Below are 23,067 nucleotides of genomic sequence, written 5' to 3'. Positions count from 1 at the left end.
GAATTTCAGTTTCAGAAGTAACCAAACATCATTTGAGCCAAGCCTGGTGAATAAAGTGGCTGAATGAGCTAGAGAATATTGAATTTAGTAATAGAGCACGGGAGAGTTGGGCAGGACACTTGCTCCCTTTCCCCCAGAACAGATGATGAAATCTTTGAAGATAAAGGGCAGGTAATAATGATGATGATGATGATGATGATGATGATACATTTATAGCACTTTAAGGTTTTCAAAGCACTTTACAAATACCTTGTTTGACCCTTACAACAACCCTAGGAGGCAGATGTTCTCATTATCCTCATTTTACAGATGAGGAAGCTGAGGCAGACAGAATTTAAGTGACTTGCCCAGGGTCACACAGCTAGTAAGTATCTGAGGTCAAATTTGAATTCAGGTCCTCCTGACTTCAGATTCCACACTCTATTCACTGAGTCACTTAGCAGACACCTAGGTAACATAAGCAATGTGATGTTAATGTTTTAAATGAAATGTGAGGATGTATTTACACTCTGTTTATGCTTTATGAGGTATAAAGCATTTCTTTGATCAAAACTGATAGAATTAGAGGGCAGCTTTCCATGGGCCATGAACATATTGGTCACCATCCTGGAGACCGCTCTGAGGATTGCATCTCTTATAGCAGAGAATGAAGCTAGCTATGGGAACTGTGGAGAGTGAATTCTTCTTTTCCCATGTGGGGAGGAGAGGGCTGAGGGAAAGAAGTTCTCTTCTCCCCTTCCCCATCAGCCATGAGTCTTACTGCAAAGCAAGCTAGTTCTGAAGAGTGTGACCTTTGGCAATCAAGAAGAGAGCACATTTTTACTCTTGAAGTGAGCTGGGGAGAGGAATAGGCCGAGGATCCCAGCTAGGCGAATGGCCCAACACACCTGGAGGAGTAACACGAGGAGAGGAAGGATGTTGGGGCCATACAGTGTGGAAAGCGTGATTTGGTTACACCATATGTATTCCCTAAATGTGTACCTCTTTGCTAGTGTGCCCACTAGTGTGGGTACACTCCCCACGTGTGTGCCCACCATTCCCAATGACTGCATAGTTGTGGGAGAGCACACCCCAGGTTTATGGCAGGAATGTTTTGTTACCAACTCTTATGCTATACCATCTGGTTGTTCAGTCATGTCCAACTCTTTGTGACCCTATTTTGGAGTTTTCTTGTCAAAGATATTGGAGTTCTTTGCCATTTCCTTTTGCAGTTCATTTTACATATGAGAAAACTAAGTTAAGTGACTTGCCCAGGGTCACACAGCTAGTAAGTGTCTGAGGCTGAGTTTGATCTCATGAAAATGAGTCTTCCTGATTCCAAGCCTAGTATTCTATCCACTGTACTACTAGTTGCCCTAGTAGATATCATTGCTTTAAGTTAATTGTGTCTACTCACTGACTACTACATTAACACATTGGTGGGGACTCATTAATTATTATTTTAGAAGTTTGGACCCACAGACTACCTTAAACTTGGATGTAGTCACCCACCTGGAGGCCTAACCTCTGTTTAAGTATGAGTATGTAAATATGGGTAGTAGCCTGGAGGAGGTACTATAGTTGTTGTTTTTAAGTAGGATCATAAAGTAACTGGATTAGTTTTCTCTAGTGGTTTTTGAGCTGATTCTGTAGTTCTTTCCCAAGGAAGCATTACATAAGTGTTCCGAGCAGTGTGTGCCTTTGGAATAAACATATAGCCTCTACTTTGAAGAGCAGAACTGTTCAGTGGAGTATGAACTCTTTGATGGCAGGGACTGGGGTTTGGTTTGGTTTTTTGCCTTTGTAGCTCAAGCATCTAACACAGTACCTAATAAATGCTCATTAGTTGAATGAAGGAATGAATGGAAAATAATTTTTAAGTGCTCATTTGTGTCAAGCACTATGCTAAGTTCTAGGGATACAAATATGGAAGCAAAGACAGTCCCTGCCCTCAGCCAACACATGTAGAGGGATGGCAGCCATGGAGAGTCCAGAAAGTTGCAGGATGGTGAGATGAGCGACTTGGCATCCACCATCCAAGAGCAATTAGAGTTCATTTGATCTAGACTCATAGTACCAGAGGTTGGGGGCAGGGGACAGGGGAGGCTGAGATGAGGGATGGGGAGTTATTGAGACTATGGAGGGGTAGAAGTGAAGCATAGCCAGGGTTTCCTAAAGTAGTGGTCTGGTACTCACCCATTAGGACAGCAGGATGGAAATTCCTCTAGGCCATGGTTTCTAGTGAGGTAGCAAAGCTTTCAGCAGAGGTATAGAGGATATGCCCAGGGAGAATTTGATTAGACAGTACTCATGTGTAGGTTAATCATTCATGAAACATTTGGATGTGTGGATGTATATACATACACACATGTATGGATATATATATACACACACACATATACATACACATACATATATAACATATATGTGTATATATATAAGTTCTGACTTTTTTAAATGAAAGCAATCTTGTAACTATAAAGTAATACCTTATAGAAAGGAATCCTAAGGGAGATGCTTTTAGATTGCAAATTTCCAATCCCTAATAGATCTGTTGTGCTAAGTTCGCATTTTCATATATTTGGTTTACTTAAAGTGGGGCACAATGAATCGTTATTAAATTGATTATTTCTTGGTAGGGAATAGTCCAGTCTTTTGGCTTTGGGGGAGACTCAAGCTGAGAATGGAGACCTGATATGAACACATCAATGAGTAAACAGGGCTTATACCATCCAACAGTCTCCTCCATCTGGTGCTAATGTTGGATGAATGGTTAGCCCTCTACCCCGGGGCCTCACTTTGACCCAATCCTGTTATTCAACAGCTCGTCAGAGGTAGCAGGAAGTGATCCCCATAATGTTCTTGTCTCTCCTAGTTCCTTCTTTCCTATTACTACTTCCTAATTCCGTCTTCCTTAACCCCCAACTGCAGCCTTTGGGCACTTGACCATCTTACTTTTGTGTAGGCCACATTTGCCCCCCAAAATAACCTGGATAGACTGACAGCTGGAGCCACTAGGACCCAGATTTCTACCCTCCCCTCATGTGCAACTGGAATTCATCGGCCTGGCCTACATTACATAATTTTGCCATGCAGCTAGGGATACGTTCCCTGTGAAAGTGTATTTGTTTACTAGGAACAAAACAAAACACACGAGTGAATGTCCAAACCATACGCAATACCTTAAAAGATGCAGCAATCAAGACAGCTTTGTCCATCGAGTCTCTGGTTACTAGTATCATATAAGGCATCAGACAGGAAGATGTGCACTGACTGAAAGCACTGAGCGTTGTCATTGGGTGGAGGTTCCAACACAGAGTGCAGGGGACAATTCCTTATGAATATTGAGATGCCCAAGATGTTCCTGTTGGCAGGTGGCATTGTAATGATTGAATCGACCACCAGAACATTGTTAAGGACTCCTAGATAAGAGACAACTTCACTCAAGTGAGTTTAACCTATAACACAGGAAAAACCCAGGTAGATGAACTTATATAGTAACATATGTGATGAGATTCATATGGGAGGAACAGGCATGAATGTCTATATTGTTAGAAGCAGTCCTCAGATGAGGTCAGAGATCTGTTGAAGTACTGGAGATGTGAGAAATTTTTTTAAAAGCATCCAAAATAGACATAAAGTAATTAGAAACTACATAAATGTACATACAGATTTTTCTTTTTTTTTTTAATCTTTTTTGCTTTTTAGTGAGGCAGTCAGGGTTAAGTGACTTGCCCAGGGTCACACAGCTAGTAAGTGTCAAGTGTCTGAGGCTGGATTTGAACTCAGCTTGTCCTGATTCCAAGGCCAAAGATTTATCTACTGCACCAGCTAGCTGCCCTGAGATTTTCATATGAGAAGAAAATATCTTAATATTCATAATAGGAAGCAACAATGAACAAGTATACTTTATTAGTAATTTTTTAGTTATTAGTGACTGCCAATGAATCATGTTTTTAAACTTACATAGGAATATTTCAGATTCACAGTCTTCCATTCTGTAGCAAGAACCTAATCACAGACAAGATATTTTTCTTTCTTAAAACATTTTGTTATTTATTTATTTTAAACATGCTTTTCTTTTTAAATTTTGAGTTACAAATTCTCTCCTTCTTCCCCACCTATTAGATTTTTTTTCTTAAATCAAGTTGATTCTCCCCTCCTCTTCCATCCAAGATACTCCTGGGCAATGATCACTTCTCAGACCTACCCCTTAGTAAATCAGAATCATGAAGGTAATTCTGCTGTCCAAAGGACAATAATAGTTATAGCTAATCTTCCCAGATTAGTTTCCAGTATTTCCCAGGGCCCAAAAGCAATTATTTTATTGACATGAGATTAACCTACTTGCTATTCCTCTCCATTAATTCAACTGAGCAAACATTTGTTAAACACCAGTAAGTACTTACTATGTGCACTTACTATGCTAGAAGAAAGTTTAGATAAAACATAGTTTCTGTTTTCAGTCTAGTAACCCTAACCTTCGTCTAGTAAATGAAAGACATATTTGTCAAGAGAACCATAATACACAGCAATATATGATGGGCATGAAAGAGTTACTACTGCTACTACTACTACTACTACTACTACTCTACTACTACTACTACTACGCTACTACTACCATTACCACCACAGCCACTCATACTACTACTACTGCCACTACCACCACCACCACCACCACTACTACAATTATTATTGCCACCACCACCAGCACTGCTACGACTACTTGACGCTTATACAGTTCCTATGTGCCAAGCACCGTGCTAAACACTTTATAAACATTTTACGGTTGAAGCAGGCAGTGGGTAAATCATATAGCTAGGGAGTATCTGAGACAGGATTTGAACTGGGGTCTTCCTAACTCCAGGCCCATCATTCTATCCACTGCCCTGAGGCAGTGAGGTGGCACAGTGATTAAAAGACCTGGACTCACAGTCCAGGAAGACCTGAGCTTACCCCAGTTTCCTTATCTGTAAAATGGAGATAATAATAGCACCTACCTCACGAGGTTGTTGTAAGAATCAAATAAGTTTGGGGCAAGTAGGCAGCACAGTGGGTAGAGCACCAGCCCTGGAGTCAGGAAGACCACAGTTCAAACCTGGCCTCAGCCATTTAGTAGCTGTGTGACGCTGAGCAAGTCACTTAACCCTGATTGTTTAAAAAAAAAGAGAGAGAGAATCAAATGAGTTAACATATTCACAGTACTCTGTAAACCATAGAGTTGTGTTATTATAATTAAGAGACCTGAAGGAAGGAAGGTCATTCCTTGCTGGGGAATCAAAAAAGACTTCCTGGAGAAGGTCATGTTTATGTGGGACTTTAGAGGATGAGGAGGAATTTCAGTAGAGATGAGTGGAGGAGAAGAAGGGGATACACTCTGGGCACAGGGAACGGGAGGGGCAATGGTATTAATCTGGTTAATTGCATGTTCTCCTTTGGCCAGAGGACTAATTTCTGTCAGCAGCAACATCTAGGATCATAGGATCATAAATTTAACCCATTAGGGACCTTAGAGGTCATCAAAATTAAATAATCATTAAGGGATAAATGGGAACTTATCAGTAGCTCCCTTAACAGCCCTTTCCCATTATTCTGGCCATATCTAAATGCTTTACTTAGTCATGTGTATACAATCCTCCTGGTTCTGCCTTTTCCCACTTTGCATTGTTTCATATAGACCTTTTTTTTTTTAGCATTCTATTTATTTTTTGCCAAATTAATACTATTCAGTCTGGATTGAGGTGATAATGAAATACTAATGTTGCTCAAGCACAGATCACGGCATACAACCATCCCAATAACTAAAATGACAATGGAAAGACATGGTGGGGGGAGGGGGTCAGAAGACTGTAGCATGATTTTAGTGACAATTTGCATATTTTATTGTTTAGTCATTTTCAGTCATGTCTGACTCTCTGTGACCCCATTTGAGGCTTTCTTGGCAAAGATACTGGAGTGGTTTGCCCTTTCCTTCTCCAGCTCATCTCACAGAGGAGGAACTGAGGGAAACAGGGTTAAGTAACTTGCCCAGGGTCACACAGCTACCAGGGTCACACAACTAGTGTCTATGACTGGATTTGAACTGAGGTCCTCCTGACTCCAGGCCCATTGTTCTATCTCCTAGCTGCCCCAAATTCCCACTTAAGTGGTTTAAAATATATTATTGAAAATATAAGGGGCAGTTAGGTGGCTTAGTGGATAGAGCACTGGCCCTGGAGTCAGGAGGACCTGAGTTCAAATCCAGCCTCAGACACATAAAACTTACTAGCTATGTGACCCTGGGCAAGTCATTTACCCCCATTACCTTGCCAAAAAAAGAAAAAAGAAAAAAGAAAATGTATATGACTGGAAAAAAAGAGATGGACAGAGCCTGTAGTAAAATGCCAAAATCTAGGCACCTGAGCTGTATATTGGAACCTCCAAGATCTAGAAAGAACAGAAGGAGACTTTTAAAAGTTGTGTCTTCTGGCAGCTGGCTCCATGTCCTTGTGGGAATGGGAGAGGAAGCCTTTTCCTGTCCTTGAGGGAGTGCCCTTCTGCTGCTCCCCCATCCCCTTGCTCCAATTCCCCACAGCATCAGTTTTCATCTCTCTTAAAAGCCCAGCACCCCACTTCTGCCTGAGGCTAAATCTGTCATTTTTGCTGCTACCAACACTCTGCTTTCTGGGTGTTTTGAATCCTTTGATTCATAGAATTATAAATGTAGACCTGGGAGGGATTTTAGAAGCCAGCTAATCCATTCCCTTCATTTACAGTGGAGGAAATTAGAGTTTGACACTTCTAATTTACTCTATGGGGGCAGCGAGGTGGTGCCAGGAGTCAGGAAGACCTGAGTTTAAATCCAATCTCAGACACTTACTAGCTGTGTGACCCTGGGCAAGTCACTTAACCCTGTTTGCCTCAGTTTCTTCATCTGTAAAATGAGCTGGAGAAGGAAATGGCAAATCACTCTAGTATTTTTGAGAAGAAAACCCCAAATGGGGAATGAAGAATCGGACCCAACTGAAACAAATGAACAACAAAAATAAGACCCTAAATTACAAAGCAGGTTACATTGGTGGAAGGAATTCTCTATACCAGTGGTTTACTATAAAGATCCAAGGGATTCTCAATAAAAGTTCTTAAATGGTGCGTTAGGCAGTAAATAATTGCCCAACTATGTTATGAATCTATTTGTGCTCATTGACAACAAATGTGTGTATGCTTGAAGCGTTGTTTCTGTAACAATTCGAATAGTAAGCATGTGAGGTTTTGCTGAATTACTGCTTTTAATTCTTATAGAATATCCCACATATTATTTTAAAATTAGAGTTTTGTGAGTTTGTGTTTAGAGTTTTCATAATGGTAGGTAGAATGCAATTTTACATTATGAAACCATAATTATGTAATGTAAATTTTAATTTAGGACTCTTGGGAGCAAAAGTTATATTAGAGTTATTATAAGCACTTAATGAATAAATCTAAAAGAACATTATGAGTAATAGATTAAAATGCCATTTAATGTTCATCACACATTTTTGTTGTTGTTGAAAGGGGTTTGTAGTACAAAAAATATTGGAAACCATTGGGAATCTAAACCAATGAAATCATAGGTCTGTGTAAAAAGAAAAAAATTTCCAAGGCTTTCCTTCTGCTTTAAAATGCAAGTCCCCTGTTGGAGCCCTACCAGAATCCAGTTTCTGAGGGAGAACTCTGGTTAACTGTCATTGCCCAATGAATGTTTACTTCATTCTTGTCTTAAGTTACCATTTCTGTGCACTCCCCTGGGCGCCTCACTTCCACTAAGGAGAGGTTCCTAGAGGCCATAGGATCACAGACAGAGGTGGAAGTACCTCAGAGACAATCTGGTCCATCCTGCTCATTTTACATATGGGGAAACTGAGGCCCAAGGCAATGAAGTGACAAGTCCAAGGTCACACTCATGTCAAGAGTCAGGATTTTGGACCCAGGTCCTCTGACCCTTTTCCTCATATGACAATTATGTGACTTGCTCAGGGGCACCCAGCCAATAAGTGACACAGGCAGGATTAGAGCCCAGGTTAGATTTTGTGACAACTTAACATTATGTGGCTTCTCTATCTCTCAAGGAATAACTTTCCAGGTATATAGGTTTAGGTGGAAGGGATTTTAGGAACTGCCTAATCCAACCCTTCCTTTTACAAATGAGGAAACTGAGGCCTGAAGAGGGAAAGTGACTTTTACATAGGTGTTAAAGTAAAGTTAAAGTGCTGGGATTCAAACACGGATCCTCTGACTCAATACAGTGCTACTAACTGTGCTGTCTTTCTCTGTCTCTCTGTCTCTGGCTGCCTGTGCCTTTCTGTCCATCTCCACCTCTTTCTCTCTCTATCTTTGACTGTATCCTTTTTTTTTAAAGGCCATACCCGTACTTTCATTGTTAGAGGGAATGACGAGGGGGGATATGCCCTGCGATGATGTCAGTTTTCTACCCACTACACTGTGTATACCATTAACATTTTTACACCATCCCAAACACTTTAAATACACAGAATTTATAGTTTCTTCCCACAATTAGGTCAGGGTCATTTTGTTACGTGGTCACTTGTAGCGTGGTTATTAGATGAGAAAGCAAAATGAACCACCAGAGGCATACAGGGCCCTCCCCTACATTCAGAACTGGTGAAAGAACATGGCAGACCTGGCCTGAGAATAGCAGTTCTGGTGTCAGAGTCTGGTGCCGCTTGAGTTCAAATCCCATTTCAGACACTTGCTACCTATATTAGCTCGGGCAAGTCACTGAAGCTCCTGGGCCTCATGTGATGGGGAAACTAAGGCCCAGGAGGTTTGATGGCCTCAGAGGTCCCTGACAGCTGTCATCCTATGGCCTCTGAACATAGAAGTGTTAAGTAAAATATTTGACTCCATGAGTAACCATCCTGGGGAGATAATATCTATCCTTAAAAATGCCCAGAAATTGAAGTTCCCTAATTCCTTGTTATAGCAACATTATTCATTCCTTTGTTTTTTCTTCATTCATTCAGTATTTATTGAGGTCTTAATTCACTCAACACAGGGGTGAATACTTTGGAAGATTCAGAAAGGAATGAAAAAAAGAAGTCAACCCTTGAGAAGCTTCTGGCACATTCAGGAGAATCAAATCCATAATCAACAAATATTTGGGTTTTTTAAATAATTAATTAATTTAATTTTAGTTTCCAACATTCATTTCCATAAGATTTTTAGTTTTAAATTTTCTCCCCCTCCCTCTCCTCTCCCCTCCCCAAGATGGCATACAATCTGATATAGCCTCTACTTACACATTCATATTAAGCATATTTTCCCATTAGTCATGACACAAAGAAGAATTAGAACTAATAGGAGGAACCACAAGAAAGAAGAAATCAAACAAAACGACAAAGGAAAAGGAGAGAAAATAGTATACTTCCACCTGCATTCAGACTCCATAGTTCTCTCCCAGGATGTGGATAGCATTTTCCATTGTGAGTCTTTTGGAGTTGTCTTAGATCGTTGCATTGCTGAGAAGAGCCAAGTCTGTCAAAGTCAGTCATCACACAGTGGCTGTTACTGTGTTCAATGTTCTCCTGGTTCTGCTCATTTCACTCAACAAATATTTGTTAAGTGGCTACTGTATGTTCAGCATTGAAAGTGATGAGACTGAATGTGTGGGATTGGGGAGAGATTGGAGGAATCGGTAGGGATGAAGTGCTTCCGTTGGATTTTTCCTCCAGATGTGTTATGCCTTCTTGATTTAGGGAGCAGTGCCAGTCCAGGTCCTGTCCTTCAATTTTTAATCTAGAGTTCCGATCTGTCTTCTGTTAGACTCTCTGCAGGCTGCTGATGCCCAGGAAGAAATGCTATTAACAATGCTTTCATGTCTCTCAAACGTATCCCTCTATGTGAAAACCCCAAAGAACATACTGCACTTCTAATATACGAAAAGTTAAATAACAGTATGAGATCACATCTAAGCATCAGATGATGAGTATAAACAAGAAGTGGTCCAGTAGTTTCTGTGTTGCTATACAGCCCTGTTGATTGAGAGGTTCCTCCTGAGGTCTGCCCATAGTCCCTTTTGCTTACCTCTCACTCCAAGAACAACTGATTGCTGTTCTCATGTTGGGGCCCATTGGCCACATCATCTGTCTACTTGTCCCGCTCGGGAGAGTCTCTCTGCATGACTGCTGTGAATGAATGTTCCCACTTGGCACAAGGATCATACTGTGCTTGGCAGGGGCCACAGTGATCGTCCTAACCTGGCAGGGACAAAGGAACCTTTCTCTAGATACTAAGACAAGGCAAGAAAGCAATGTGTGTGTGTGTGTGTGTGTGTGTGTGTGTGTGTGTCTGTGTGTGTGTGTGTGTGTGTGTGTGTGTGTGTGTGTGTGTGTTGCATGGGAGAGAGACAGAGAAACAGACAGAGAGACAGACAGAGAGAGAGAGAGTTGGGTTTTTTTTGGGGGGATAGGAAATGCCAGAGTAGGAACTCCTTCTACCAACCCAGATTTCTTTCACCACCACAGTTTACAACCTATCCAAGACCTAGATAAGTCCTAGACAGTTACCTGAAACACAAAAAAATTAAGTGATTTCCTAGGGTCACACAACTAATAAGTTGTCAGAAGTGGAATATGAATCTAGGCCTGCTTGACTCCCCTACCTTACGCTGCCTTGCAATAGTATAGAAAGAAGAATCACAGTAAACCGACAGGAATTCACAACACGGGCGGTGGGGGGGAGGAAGGAAGAATTGGCAACAAAAATCTTTACCCCAAAACCCTGGGTTACTAGCAAAATGAATAAAAGATCAGCACTCAAGAAGGAGGCAAATTGGGCTTCATTGGTATTACTGAGAGTGAATGGGATGGGACAAGGATGGTGAAAGACCTTGATATCAGGCCATATGAGTATCTGTTGAAAGAAACTGGGATATTGACCTTGAAGAAGACTTTTCCAGTCTCCTTAATCCTTACCCTGCTCCATGTACTATGCAGTCCAGTGACACTGGCCTCTTGCTGTTCCCTGCACAAAACACTCCATCACTGCATTTTCATTGGCTGTCCTCCATGCCCAGAATTCTCTCCCTCCTCATCTCCTGCCTCTTGGCTTCCCTGGCTTCTTTCAAGTCACAACTAAAAATCCCTGCTTCTCGCTTCTTTCCCAGTCCCCCATAATCTTAGTGTCTAGCTTCTGCGATTAGCCTCAATTTATCCTGTATATATCTTGTTTGTACACACTTGTTTGCATGTGGTCTTGCTCGTTAGACTGTGAGCTTCTTGTGAGTTGGGAACTGTATGGTTTTTCTTTATATCCCTTCACACGGTATCTGGCACATGGTACTTGTTACCTGAAAAAGAAAATACCTCCTGTAACCCCTGGCATTGCCTTTGAGAGGTTGCCTGACTAAAGAGCAGACCCATTCAGGTGCAACCCATCTGTCTAAAATCATCCCTGGGAAGGGAGCATAAGGTGTCTCTTCTCCAGCTCCTGGAGACTTCGTGCATGTATTTGTATACCATAAAGGACAGGTCATCTCAGTGTCTCAGTATAGTACCATGCCCATGGCTATCTTCTCAATAACCATTTGTTGAGTGAATGAATTAATAAATCTAGAGAGACTTAAACCCAGGTCTTGTGTCTCTAAGTCTGGTGCTCTAATGAATCCACTCACACTTAACCGGCTTTATGGTCATGTGATCCCAATCTCTCTGAACCTGTTTCCTCATCTGTAAAATAGAGCATTTGTAGGAGGCAGTAATGAGTACTGTTTTCCTCACGGGGAGGTTTAGGGGAAAACCCAAGATGATAAAAATGCTTTGATATCTCCGTAAGAAAGGATCTAGGAAATTCCAAGTATTTTAATAATATTAATGATAGAATAATGTTGATAATAATTTGTGTCCACTAGGTGTATGATGTTTCTTTGGTTAGGTGTTTTCCTTAGGATCTTGGAGACTCAAAGTGTTGGCGTTGAAAAGGACTTTAGAAGCCAACCAGCCCAATTTCCTTATTTAAAGTGTTTGGGCCAGATAGCTGGCTATCATTTGGCTGAGTTCAGTAGTCTCATCCTCAGAATTTCCTTTTTGGCCCAGGTTTGGTATTTTTGCCTTATTCCCGCTTCTTTTTATCCCAGTTTCTGCTGGTCCTTTGCCCAGGCTGGGTGAATGAACATTGACAGCTCATGGATGAAATGTCAACATGCCAAAATTCCATGGTTCTACTGATGTCTCTCCTTGCCTGGGGTTGAGAATTAAATGGCAGGTGGTTTGTAGCATGGAGACACCAGATGTACGTGATCAGGACTGGGATGGCTGGGAGTGGGGTGTGGGGAAAGGTTGCAGTAGGTGTCCATGAAGAGCTGAACCCACGGGCCAAATGGACTCTATGAGCAAAGAGCAGCTTGGGATTCACCTTATTTGTTGAGCTAGATGGCATATTATAGTGGGCTAAGCATACTAGTCCTACGTGACCTTGGACAAGTCATACCCTCACCGATTCCCTTTAAATAAGGGAAGATATGATGAAACAAGACTTTGGACACTACCAATGCAACTGTTTCCTTACTAGATGGCTTCAGGTTCAAATCCCATCTCAGATACTTAGTTTCATAGTTTTACAGATTTAGAATTCGAAGGTACTTCATTCCAACCATCTAGTCCAACCCCTTCATTTTACAGATGAGAAAACTGAGGCCAGAGTTAAGTGACTTATTCAAGGTCACACGAGTAGTAAGTGACAGAAGATCCTCTGCCCCCAGGCATAGCCCTCTTTTCCCATTGTACCATGATGTGTAACCTTGGGCTTAACCTTTCTGAGCCTTAGGAGGCTCTTGAAGATCTATCTAGTAAGCTATAGAAAGAGTGTGATCTGCCTTAGGGGAGGACATTACCACATGATTGAAGGACTGACCTACTGCACAAGGTTGTTCTGAGGAAAACCCTTTGCAGATCTGACAATGAAAGATAAATGCAAGTTTCCCGCTCTCATTTCTGGACTTTAAATCCACCTTCTTGGAGCCATGATGCTTTTCTCCTAGCTTGCCTCATCAATATTCTTTTGATAGGGTTTTGAATCCCCTATAAAAACGCCACCTTTCTGTCTGAGTTCTTTCCCCCCACAACCCCAGCTTCATCCCATCCCTGACTGTAATTGGCCCATAGCTTCCACCCCATATTAGATATTGGAAGACCTGGGGTCAGCCTCCAGATCTGTTCCTTAATACTCATGACCTTAATTAGGTCTCTTCAACCTCCTGGGCCTCAACTTCTTCATCTATAAAATGAGGAGGTGGATTAGTTTGGGGGTTCTTAACGTTTTGTGTGCATGTTGTGGACTGCTTTCACAGTCTGATGAAGCCTACGGACCCCTTCTGAAGGGGATATCTAAAATATATAATATATTTATATAAATATATAATATAATATGACAATAGAGTACATAATAAATGTATCATTACATGTTACATAAAAATATAAATATACAGTAATTGGCATGTTTTGCTTTAGTTTTTTAAGTTCATGGATCTTAGGTTAAGAACCCCTAGATTAAATGATAAGGTCACTTGAATTGATCAAGAAGCATTTACTAAGTGCTTACTGTGTGCCAGGCACTGTGTTAAACCCTGGAATTATGAGTACAAAAAAAAAATCCCTGCTCTCAAGGTGCTTACTTTCTAACTGAGGAAGCCTCCACCTACAGGGAGGAGACAAGATATAGGAAGGTTCCCTTGCAGGGCAGGTAGATGGTAAGGTCTAGGAGTCCTTAGGGTGAATTTGATTATCTGCTCTGAAGAGAGGAGAGCCTGGAAAGGACTGGCCCACCAAAACTGGGGAGCAAGGAGTGAGCCTAAGAGTCAGAATAGAGCGGGGATTCAGATGTGGGGATGGAGTAGGCATTGGCAGGAGGGATGGGGGTGGAGTCTGGCCAGCCTGGCAAGGGGTAGGGGACAAGTGATCTCTGGGAGTCCTCCAGGGAAAAGGGAGAGCAGGATCTCATGTTGACCTTCCTCTCCTACCTTCATTACTCGCCAGAAATGGGAACAAGGAACATAATCGGTTGGTTGAGAGGTTTCCTCTTCCCACCCACTGAATACAAAGCTGAGAAGCCATGAGCCATACTAGGAGGAATTAGGAAGGAGAGAGAAAAGCAGATAATCAAGGAGAGATGAGAATATGTGCAGAGATCCAAGTAACACTACTTTATAGATAGCTTTGAGATTGGGAGAGGGTAGGGTGAAAAGGGGAGCAAGAGCGTGACCCAGTATTTCTGCCTATCTTTTGGCGGGTCTGCCTGCCTGCCTGCCTGAGTTTGATGGTAATTACATTCTGTGTTTCAGTCTGGCCTTTCAAAGGTCCTAGAATGTGAATTCCTGCAGGGGAGGCAGCCTGCACAATCCTGCTTTGTTCCAGCTCTTTCAGAATCAAGAAAATAATTTAAAAACAATAACTCTGTCCTCTGAGCTGAGGTCTGCTGGTTTCCACTCCATACAGCAGAGTAACTCTTTGTTATCTATTTGGGGGGTTTCATCTATACACTCAAAACTGGTTGGAAGCTGTAGTGTGGTCAGAGCCAGTTTATGCTGAAAATCAGTAACTCCTAGGGATCCTGGGGCATGTACAGTGTAGTCCATAAAGGGCAGAGGCTGAGTCCAGTGATTCACTCAGTATTTATATGCCAAGGGCCAGACTAGCTGCTGTGGAAGACATAACATCACCACTGACATTATACTGGTGTAGTGCTTTCTAATTTTCCGATTCCTTTCACAGACATCTGATTTGCCCGTCATAATAATTCTGTGAAAATGTAGATAGGTATTATGTTTCCTTTTTCAATCATATATTAAGATTATGAGATTTCTTGGTAAATAAAAAGTGCTTATTATTGTCAGATGAGGCATAAAACAGGAAGACTTAATTACCTAATCTCTGTTTGCCTCAGTTTCCCCATCTGTACCTCACAGGGTTGTTGTGAGGATCAAAAGAGATAATATTTGTAAAGTACTTGGAACAGTGCCTGACATAAGTAGGTGTTATATAAATGTTAGTTATTATTATTATTATTATTGTTGCTGTTGTTACTTGAGATATTATTTGACTCAGATGTTTGCCCATGACCATGAACTATGTTCCATACAAGGTCCAAAAAAAAGAGGGATTCTCTGTAGATTATAGAATCTCCAGTTTGCAGATGATATTCTGTTGAATGCATCAAGTCCCAGAACATTGTAGGCTCTTCTCAGTAAGATCCATGATTACTCAAAAGTGATCAGCCTAATAATGCATATAAGAAAGACTAAATGGATGGAAAATATTTGTTTAGACTATGACATGCCGTTCTAATGCTACTGCACTGAATTACTCAGTATCTGAGACAGAAGAAAACAGGCTGGATTTTATTTGGGAAATTGAGAGGTGCTTTTTTAAAAGCCTAGCACAGAGGCTCATCTTGTCAACATAAAAAAGTTTTTTCCATGGTACTGTACAGTTGGAAACCTTAGAACACTGAAAGCCTTTTAAATCAAAGTTGGAGATAACCTAGAGTGAAACAGAGAGATATCTGGTGGATGCAAGACTCCATAGATGACCTGTGCATAAGAATTGGCATAAGGGAAAGTATCAGGGAAATACAAGTTCAGAAAAAGAGATGGACTGGTCACATGGTGAGGGTGAGAGATAATAATAGATGGACAGCCCAAAGGCTCAGACAGCAGCTACAAATGTCATAAGGCCTAGGTTGAGAGACTGTAGGCACATCCACAAGGGTGGACATCTGTGATGGAAGACCTGTGGAAAGTACATGGCCAAGAATCACATTAGATGAGAAGGTATGGAAGAGATTGTTTGATGCATTTTATGATTTTTTTTTTGGTCAGTCATTTCAGTCAGTCCTGTCTGACACTTTGTGACCCCATTTGGGGTTTTCTTGGCAAAGATACTGGAGTGGTTTGCCATTTCTTTCTCCAGCTCATTTTTACAGATGAGGGAAATTGAGGCACAGAGAGGTTAAGTGATTTGCCCAGGGTCACACAGCTAGAAAGTGTCTGAGGCTGGATTTGAACTCAGGTCTTCCAGACTCCGGGAAGCATTTTATAGATGAAGAAACTGAGGCCAAGTGAGGCTGAGTGGCTTGCCTAGAGTTATACAACCAATAAGTGGTGGAATCAAGGCTATCTTCCTTACATCCTGCTGCTGGGGATACAGAAAGATAGAAGTTGTGGTTCCTTTCTTCAGGGAGCTCAACACATGAAACAGTTGTGAATAGAGTGCTGGACTTGGCATTAGGAAGATGTAAGTTCAAATCTTGCTTCAGACACTAGCTTGTGACCCTGGGCAAGTCACTTAATTTCTCTGTGCCTGAGTTTCCTCATCTTTAAAAGGAACCACAACTTATACTCTCTGTATCCCCCAGCAGCAGAATGTAAGGAAATAGCCCTGACTCCACTATTTATTAGTTATATGACTCTAGGTAAGTCACTCAGCCTCACTTGGCCTCGGTTTACTTCAAATAATCCCATCCATGCCTTTTCATCCTTTGTGATCCTTGGCCATGTTCTTCCACATAAAATAGCAGCTACCTTACAGGGTTGTTTTGAGGATCAAACGTGATAGTAAACATAAGCACTTTGTAGACCTTGAAGTGCTCTAAATGCTAGTTATTATTGCGTAAGGCAATGGTGCCAAACTCAAATAAAAATGGGTTTGTTTGCCACACATTGACTTAGAAAACCATTAATTTGCCTTATCTATATGTTATTATATTTTTATTTATTTTATTAACCATTTTCCAAATTACATTTTAATCTGTTTGCTGCCACTTGAGAGTTTTGCAGGTCTCAAGTTTGGCACCTTCTGGTGTAAGGCAGTCTGTGATTAGGTGGTAAGATGTGTGAGGTTGATAGGTGCTAGAAGATTTCAGAAAAAAAGAGGATGTCAATGTGGGAAAAATTGTATAGAAGATTTGGAATTTAAGGACACATAGTTCATGTATTAAGAGATGGCAAGTACTTTAGGGATCATCTTACATCCTGTCTATACCTTCATTTTAGATACGAGGAAACTAAGGGCCAGAAATGGTCGATGTTTTGGCCAAGGAAGTACTTAGGTGGTAAACATCAGCATTAGGATTTGAACCCAAATCTTCTGACTCCGCACTCAAAGTTTCTCCCACTGCCTATGACTGAGAAAAGTAGGAAGGATATTCTAGCCAGAGAATAACTGAGTCTGTGTAGCCCTCTGAACACTTTGCCCAGGAGGTACGCGTCATTAGGCACTTCCCTGTTCCACTTAACACTAGCCACAAGTGACTAAGTACTTTTTGATGCCCAGACATGTGATCCCATCACAACTCAGATCACAGTCCGTCCATGACTCCTCATTCTGTTTGACTCTTGTCCTCATTCTCCCAGAACCGGGATTCACTCAACATGCTTCCACCCAGCATTGCAAGGATGCCAACATGAGCTGTTTCCTGGTTATCACCCTCTTGCCGTTTGACCAGCCCATTTTCTCTTTCTATCATATATCTCCTTGATGGCATCCTTTACTCTAGATGTTATCCATAGTTCCTTACTTGTTATAGGTTGTAGCCTGCTTTCACCCACCACACACTTCTCCATTCATTTCCAAGTGGGACCCATTTTTAATTTTCAGAAGCTGTCTTGTTCCATGACTCAATCATACATCTGCATTGGTAGAACATGGGCATTAAAAATATGGCACTTTTGTTTCTGGGAGATGCTTGGGTCATTAAAAGGAACTTTGCAATTTTTTCAGAAATATTCTAACCCATGCTTCTCTCTCAGCTTAGATCTGGGCCTAGGTCATTATACATCTGCACTATTTATATACGTACACTGGTAGATGAGCTCTGTAGATTGTCTATCTAACAGCATGTTGTATTCTGGACAATAAGCATTCTTTTTCCATTTGTTTTTTCTGGTGTAGATGGTTAGGCCAAACTCTTTTTTAAATGGTTATAGATTTCTTCCATTAGGCTCTACAGTTTTAACATCAGTGGTCTTGCATCTTTAGACAGGAATATCTGGAGAATCTCATCAGCCATATAGAATCTTTCTTTGACCTGAATCCACCCTGGATCTCCTCCATGACACTCATTTGGCAAGGAAACACATTCATGTTTTATGGAGTTGAACCCAGGTCTTCCTGACTCCTAATGTTTCCTAGTGTTAATGGTCAGAGGATTGTGCAAAAAGGTTATCTCTGTTGCTCCATCTTTCAGAATCATGAATAATTTTGATATGTGAATCAGAGACACCTTATTGGAAGAGGGAATTTTTGGTGGTATGTTCTACAAGACTCAAGTATTTTTTTATAATCAATGAACAGTAATCCCAGTGATTATCCTGTACTCTCTATATCTTTCCTTCAGTTGTGTATTGGTAGTTATGTGGTTTCCTGTGGAATGTCACTTGTGAAGGTCTGCCTGTTACCTACTGGTACTTGTATTGAAGATACCCTCCATGTATGTGGATTATGCTTTCTCTCCTTTGTATCTCTTGTGAACTGATCGCTCAGCACCTTCGCAACAGTGTCTAGTTCTGACACAGAGTTCTTCTATGTACATTTGATCTGATCCAGCCGCTTTTCTCACTTTGTTCTCTTCCATATATTTTTACCTCCTCTCTAGTCACATCTGAGACTTTGACCTTAGAGTCCTAGCGTTGTTACTTTAATGTCCTAGGTGGTGAAAAAAGTTTGTTACATCACACAATCTTTGTAAGCCTTTTCCATTTTTCTTCTGTTAAATGCTCTCAGGCCAACTTAGGTTAGTTGAGTTTCCCACCAAGTTTTCTTTAAACTGTTTTTTACATTCCACTGATGAAGCAACATTAGCTTATAATCTTCCATCATCCTTCTCCATGAGAGTTTACAAATGAGTTTATGCTCCAAGCCAGTGTTTTCTTATCTTACCCCTCACCAGTGAGTCAGGCGGCTATCTACTCCCTAAGGTGGGTTTCAGGCTATTTCATCTCCTTGTAATGGCATTGATTTACATTGGTTAAAATCATCTGAAATTATTGTAGTCTTTCCTGTGTCTTTTCTTCATGCATATTCCATTTAATTTGTTCAAAATAGGTCGGGATCTAGTTGTTTTAATTACACTCTATATCTTGGTCTCATCTTTATTCCTTTTTCTAGCATTGTACTCATTTTAGTCCTTACTCTCACAAGTCAGTGGCGTGACTGTACAATTGATTCAGGAATGCCTTTCACATCAGTAATGAGTCATTTCCTCTCTGTTAACATCACACCAAAAAATAAATGGATTGAGTTTTATTTGGTGCTCATTATGTCAAGTGCATTCTAATTATTTTCTCAAAGAAAGTATTCATGTCATGTAAGTAGGAGACATCTGTGAGGAGGGCGATGGTGTTCTCCAAATACTTGATCTTGATCCATATTTTCTTACACATGTATATGTATGTAAGGCATATATTGCCAGCATAGTACACATATAGACAATATATTATATATGTTGCTTTCATCTATTCCCACTTTGTATCAAAGTTACTGAGTATTATAATGTTTGTTGATTTAACTTACCAAGTTCTTTGCAGAAATGCTACCACTTTATTCTCTATAAAAGAAAATAATAGTTGCAATTATTTCCTCAGTACTTAATAAGTGTTTTTTTCATTCCTTCATAATAAAACCAACTCTGCCATATCCTTTGTTTTCCTCTTCTAGGAGAAACTGAGCCAGCCTTCATTTCACTCACAACTTCATTTTTCTTCTGATTTCATTGATATAAATGTGATTGATATATTTCAATTTCTCCTATAATATGTCTCCTTGCTGCTTATTTTTTCAAGGATCTCATATTCAGCATATTAACAACTAAGGTAAAGTTTATAGATGGTCTAGAAACTACAGTTCCTAACACTCTCTCTACCCAAGTTTCTTTTTTTGCCTTTATTTTTAAACTTTTAATTTAACTTTTTAATTAAAAATACCAAAGAAAAGAAAAACAAAACAAAGCTTTTGTAACAAACATGCACAGTCAAGCAAAACAAATAACTGCATTGGCCTTGTCCAGAGTCACCTGTCTGTCAGACATTGAGAAGCATGCTTCATCACGGGTCCTCTGTAATTGTGTTTGGTTGATCAGAGTTCACACATCTTTCAAAGTTGTTTGCCTTTACAATGTTCTCATTAGTCTATAAAGTGTTCTACTGGTTCTATTCCTTCATTCAGTATTAGTTCATACAAATCTCCTCAGGTTTCTCTGAAGCCATCCCTTTCATCATTTCTTACAGAATAACAGTTTTCCAGAGTATTCAGATACCATAATTTGTTCAGTCATTCCTCAATTGATATCTGCCCCCCTTTATCACCCTACCACCATTACTAAGGAAGCAGAAAGGTTTGCCATGGACCTGAAAGCCCTTTTGGATTTTTCTTTGTTTCATGGGTTGCTGTGCTCGAAGAATTCATCCCCAAGTGACCAGCCTACTGGTGAGGAGCATTTCTGTGCTTAACTAGGCTGGTCCTCGAAAAGCAGACTTCGTCTGTTGCCAAGACTGTTCTTGAAACTCTTCCAATGTGGTAGGACCTGCCAGAGCTTGTACTGTGCTGGCATAGCCTTTGGGAACCCAGGGTAACCCCCATTCCATGAGGAAGCACTAGAGGAAGGACTTTTGATATTAAAGGAAAAAAAATCAGCACCTGACTTATTTCAAGCCATTTTGGGAACGTATACACCTGAAAGGAAGCCCTGAATCTCTGGGTTGTTTTGCTTTATGCCTTGCCTAGAACTACCAGGAGCAGAGAGGAAAGTCTCCAAAGCAACAATGCAGAACAAAGGGTTAAGGCTGTGGGCCAGTCGAAGAGTGAACAAACTTGCCCATCTTTTCTTCAAGAATGCCTGACTTCTTTCCTGTCTTCCCCTTGATTCACAGAGTGAGCAGTAGCAGTCAGAAGGCAGGAGGAGCCCAGGAGAGAGAATCTAGGAAGGAGCAGATAAAACCCGCAAAGAGGTAAGACTTTACCAATTCAGTTCAGCTTAATGGGCTCCAAGAGCCAAGACTCATGCTTTCTCTTCCTTCCTTTTTTTTCCCCTTTCTTCGCTGACATATATACATTCATATGTAAGAGCCTCAGCACCTCAGGTATAGTTTTAAGGCCTAGTTGAGCTGGAATTGCTTAACCTTGTATCAATTAATACATCTCTGGTATGGTACTTTTCAGAGTGTTGGGATGGGGACTTGGGTATCCCAATGAAGGAGGAAATGGTTCATACCCTTTGGAAGTTTTCACTCTGATGGGAGAGACAATGTTTTATTAAGCACCACTTGCATGCAGGGCATTGTGCTCGATGCTGAGTCTACAAAGACTAAAATGAAATGACCCCCACCTTAAAGTAGCTTACATGCTACTGAGGCATGGGGGGGTGTGGTATAACAAAAACAGAGAAGTATCATATGAGGTACCTTGAGGAATGACAGAGATCTCTAACAATTGGGAGGAACAGGGAAGGCTTTAGGGCGGAGAGATAACAACTGAGACGAGCATTAGAGGAAGGGAAAAGATTCAAACTAGCAAAAGGTGTAATTAATTGCAGACATGGGAGTTAACTTATGATAAAGTATAGAACCCTCTGGTCCAGCAATATCACTGATAGGTTTGTATCTCAAAGGGGTCAAAGGAAAGGATCTATATGTACAAAAAATTTTTATAGTAGCACTTTTTGTTGCAGCAAAGGGCTGGAAACAAAGTGTGTGCCCATCAACTGGGGAATGGTTGAACAAATTATGTCATAGGAAAGTAATGGAATATCATTGTGCTATATAACATGATGAAAAGGACAGATTTGGAGAAACCTGGAAAAACTTGTGTAAACTGATGCAGAGTGAAGCAAACAGAACCACTAGAATAATTCATACAATGACTACAAAATTTTAAGGGAACACAACTTTGAAAGACTTAAGAATGCTGAGCTATGCCTTAACCAATCCTGATTTCAGAAGATAAATGATGAAGCAACTCTTGGGAGAGAGATGATTGACACACATCAGCTATGGCCAATTAGTGGCTTTGTTTTGTTTTACTTTGTATAGCACATATAGGCCCTAGTACTATTCTCCCCAGTTTGTTCTAGGGGGTTGGGTTCTCAGAGTTTAGGGGCTATCCTCAGAGTCTATGGGTAATGCTGAGAGATTGGGGTGGAGGGGGATATTTTGCTAGTACTATATCTCACAAACCCTCACCAGTATGCTTTCCTCATTGATATTTAGTGATATCAACTAGCCAGCCACATTTGATTAGCTTTTAGAAACAAGTATTAACTATGATGTTATAGTTGGTACAACACAACCCCCCAAAAGTCTGTGACACACTCTTCCAAGCATCCATATAGAGTCTTGGGAGAAGTGGGTTCAAGCCTAAAGAGAAGGGGGGGGTGCAAATGGGTAGCTTGGGGCTCCTGGTCTCTGGCAGTCTTTTTTTACATTTGTAGGGGTTCCTATGGAGTTGCCATTGTGTATAGTATTCATTTTTCTACTGAACTCTTTGTAAAACCTTGAATCTGCCTTTCCTTATCACATCTGGTCTGTCCTTGCCAGAGACTGTCATCAGCCATTCCAAGGATGTTACTAGGACAACAATGAAAAATCCAAATCCTCTGACCTTCTAAAGTTCACAGTTATCCTTCATCAAGGGACAGGAAGGGGGAAAGGGAGACCAAGACCTAAGCTAGAGTTTTTCCCTTCTCCGACCTCAAGTGGTGATACTTTTCCAATCTGCTGTTTTATAGACTACCCACAGGGTTTGACCACATTTCTTCAACCAATCCAATACAAGCTTCCTGCTCGTTTTCAATGCAACGTTATTCATCCAGTGGCTCCTTTTAGGAATTTTTGTATTTTATTTTGTTTCCAATCACATGAAAAAACAATTTTAACATTCATTTTTTTTAAATTGAGTTCCAAATTCTCTCCTTCCCTTTCCTCCTCCTCCTTGAGAAGACAAGCAATTTTATATCATGCAAAATCTATTTCCATATTAGCCATGTTGCAAAGAAAATACAGACCAAAACATAACCAAAAAAACCCCAAGAAAAATAAAGTTAAAAAGTATGCTTCAATCTGAATTC

The 23,067-nt window shown here is 40.7% G+C and overlaps 1 protein-coding gene across 6 annotated transcripts in view; it reads left to right on the top strand.

The window, feature by feature from the left end:
- NFASC (neurofascin) overlaps positions 1 to 23,067 on the top strand; it is a 243,640-nt gene that overhangs the window by 79,259 nt on the left and 141,314 nt on the right. For all 6 annotated transcript variants that reach the window (XM_078156385.1, XM_078156381.1, XM_078156382.1 and 3 more), the window contains exon 2: positions 20,876 to 20,953. In XM_078156385.1, coding sequence (XP_078012511.1) covers positions 20,876 to 20,953 — 78 coding nt within the window. The remainder of the gene's footprint in view (positions 1 to 20,875; positions 20,954 to 23,067) is intronic.

Source organism: Phascolarctos cinereus, unplaced genomic scaffold, assembly GCF_003287225.1.
Source record: "Phascolarctos cinereus isolate Bilbo 61053 unplaced genomic scaffold, phaCin_HiC Scaffold_5;HRSCAF=322, whole genome shotgun sequence".
Lineage (NCBI taxonomy): Eukaryota > Metazoa > Chordata > Mammalia > Diprotodontia > Phascolarctidae > Phascolarctos > Phascolarctos cinereus.
This window is presented reverse-complemented; position numbering and strand designations above follow the sequence as displayed.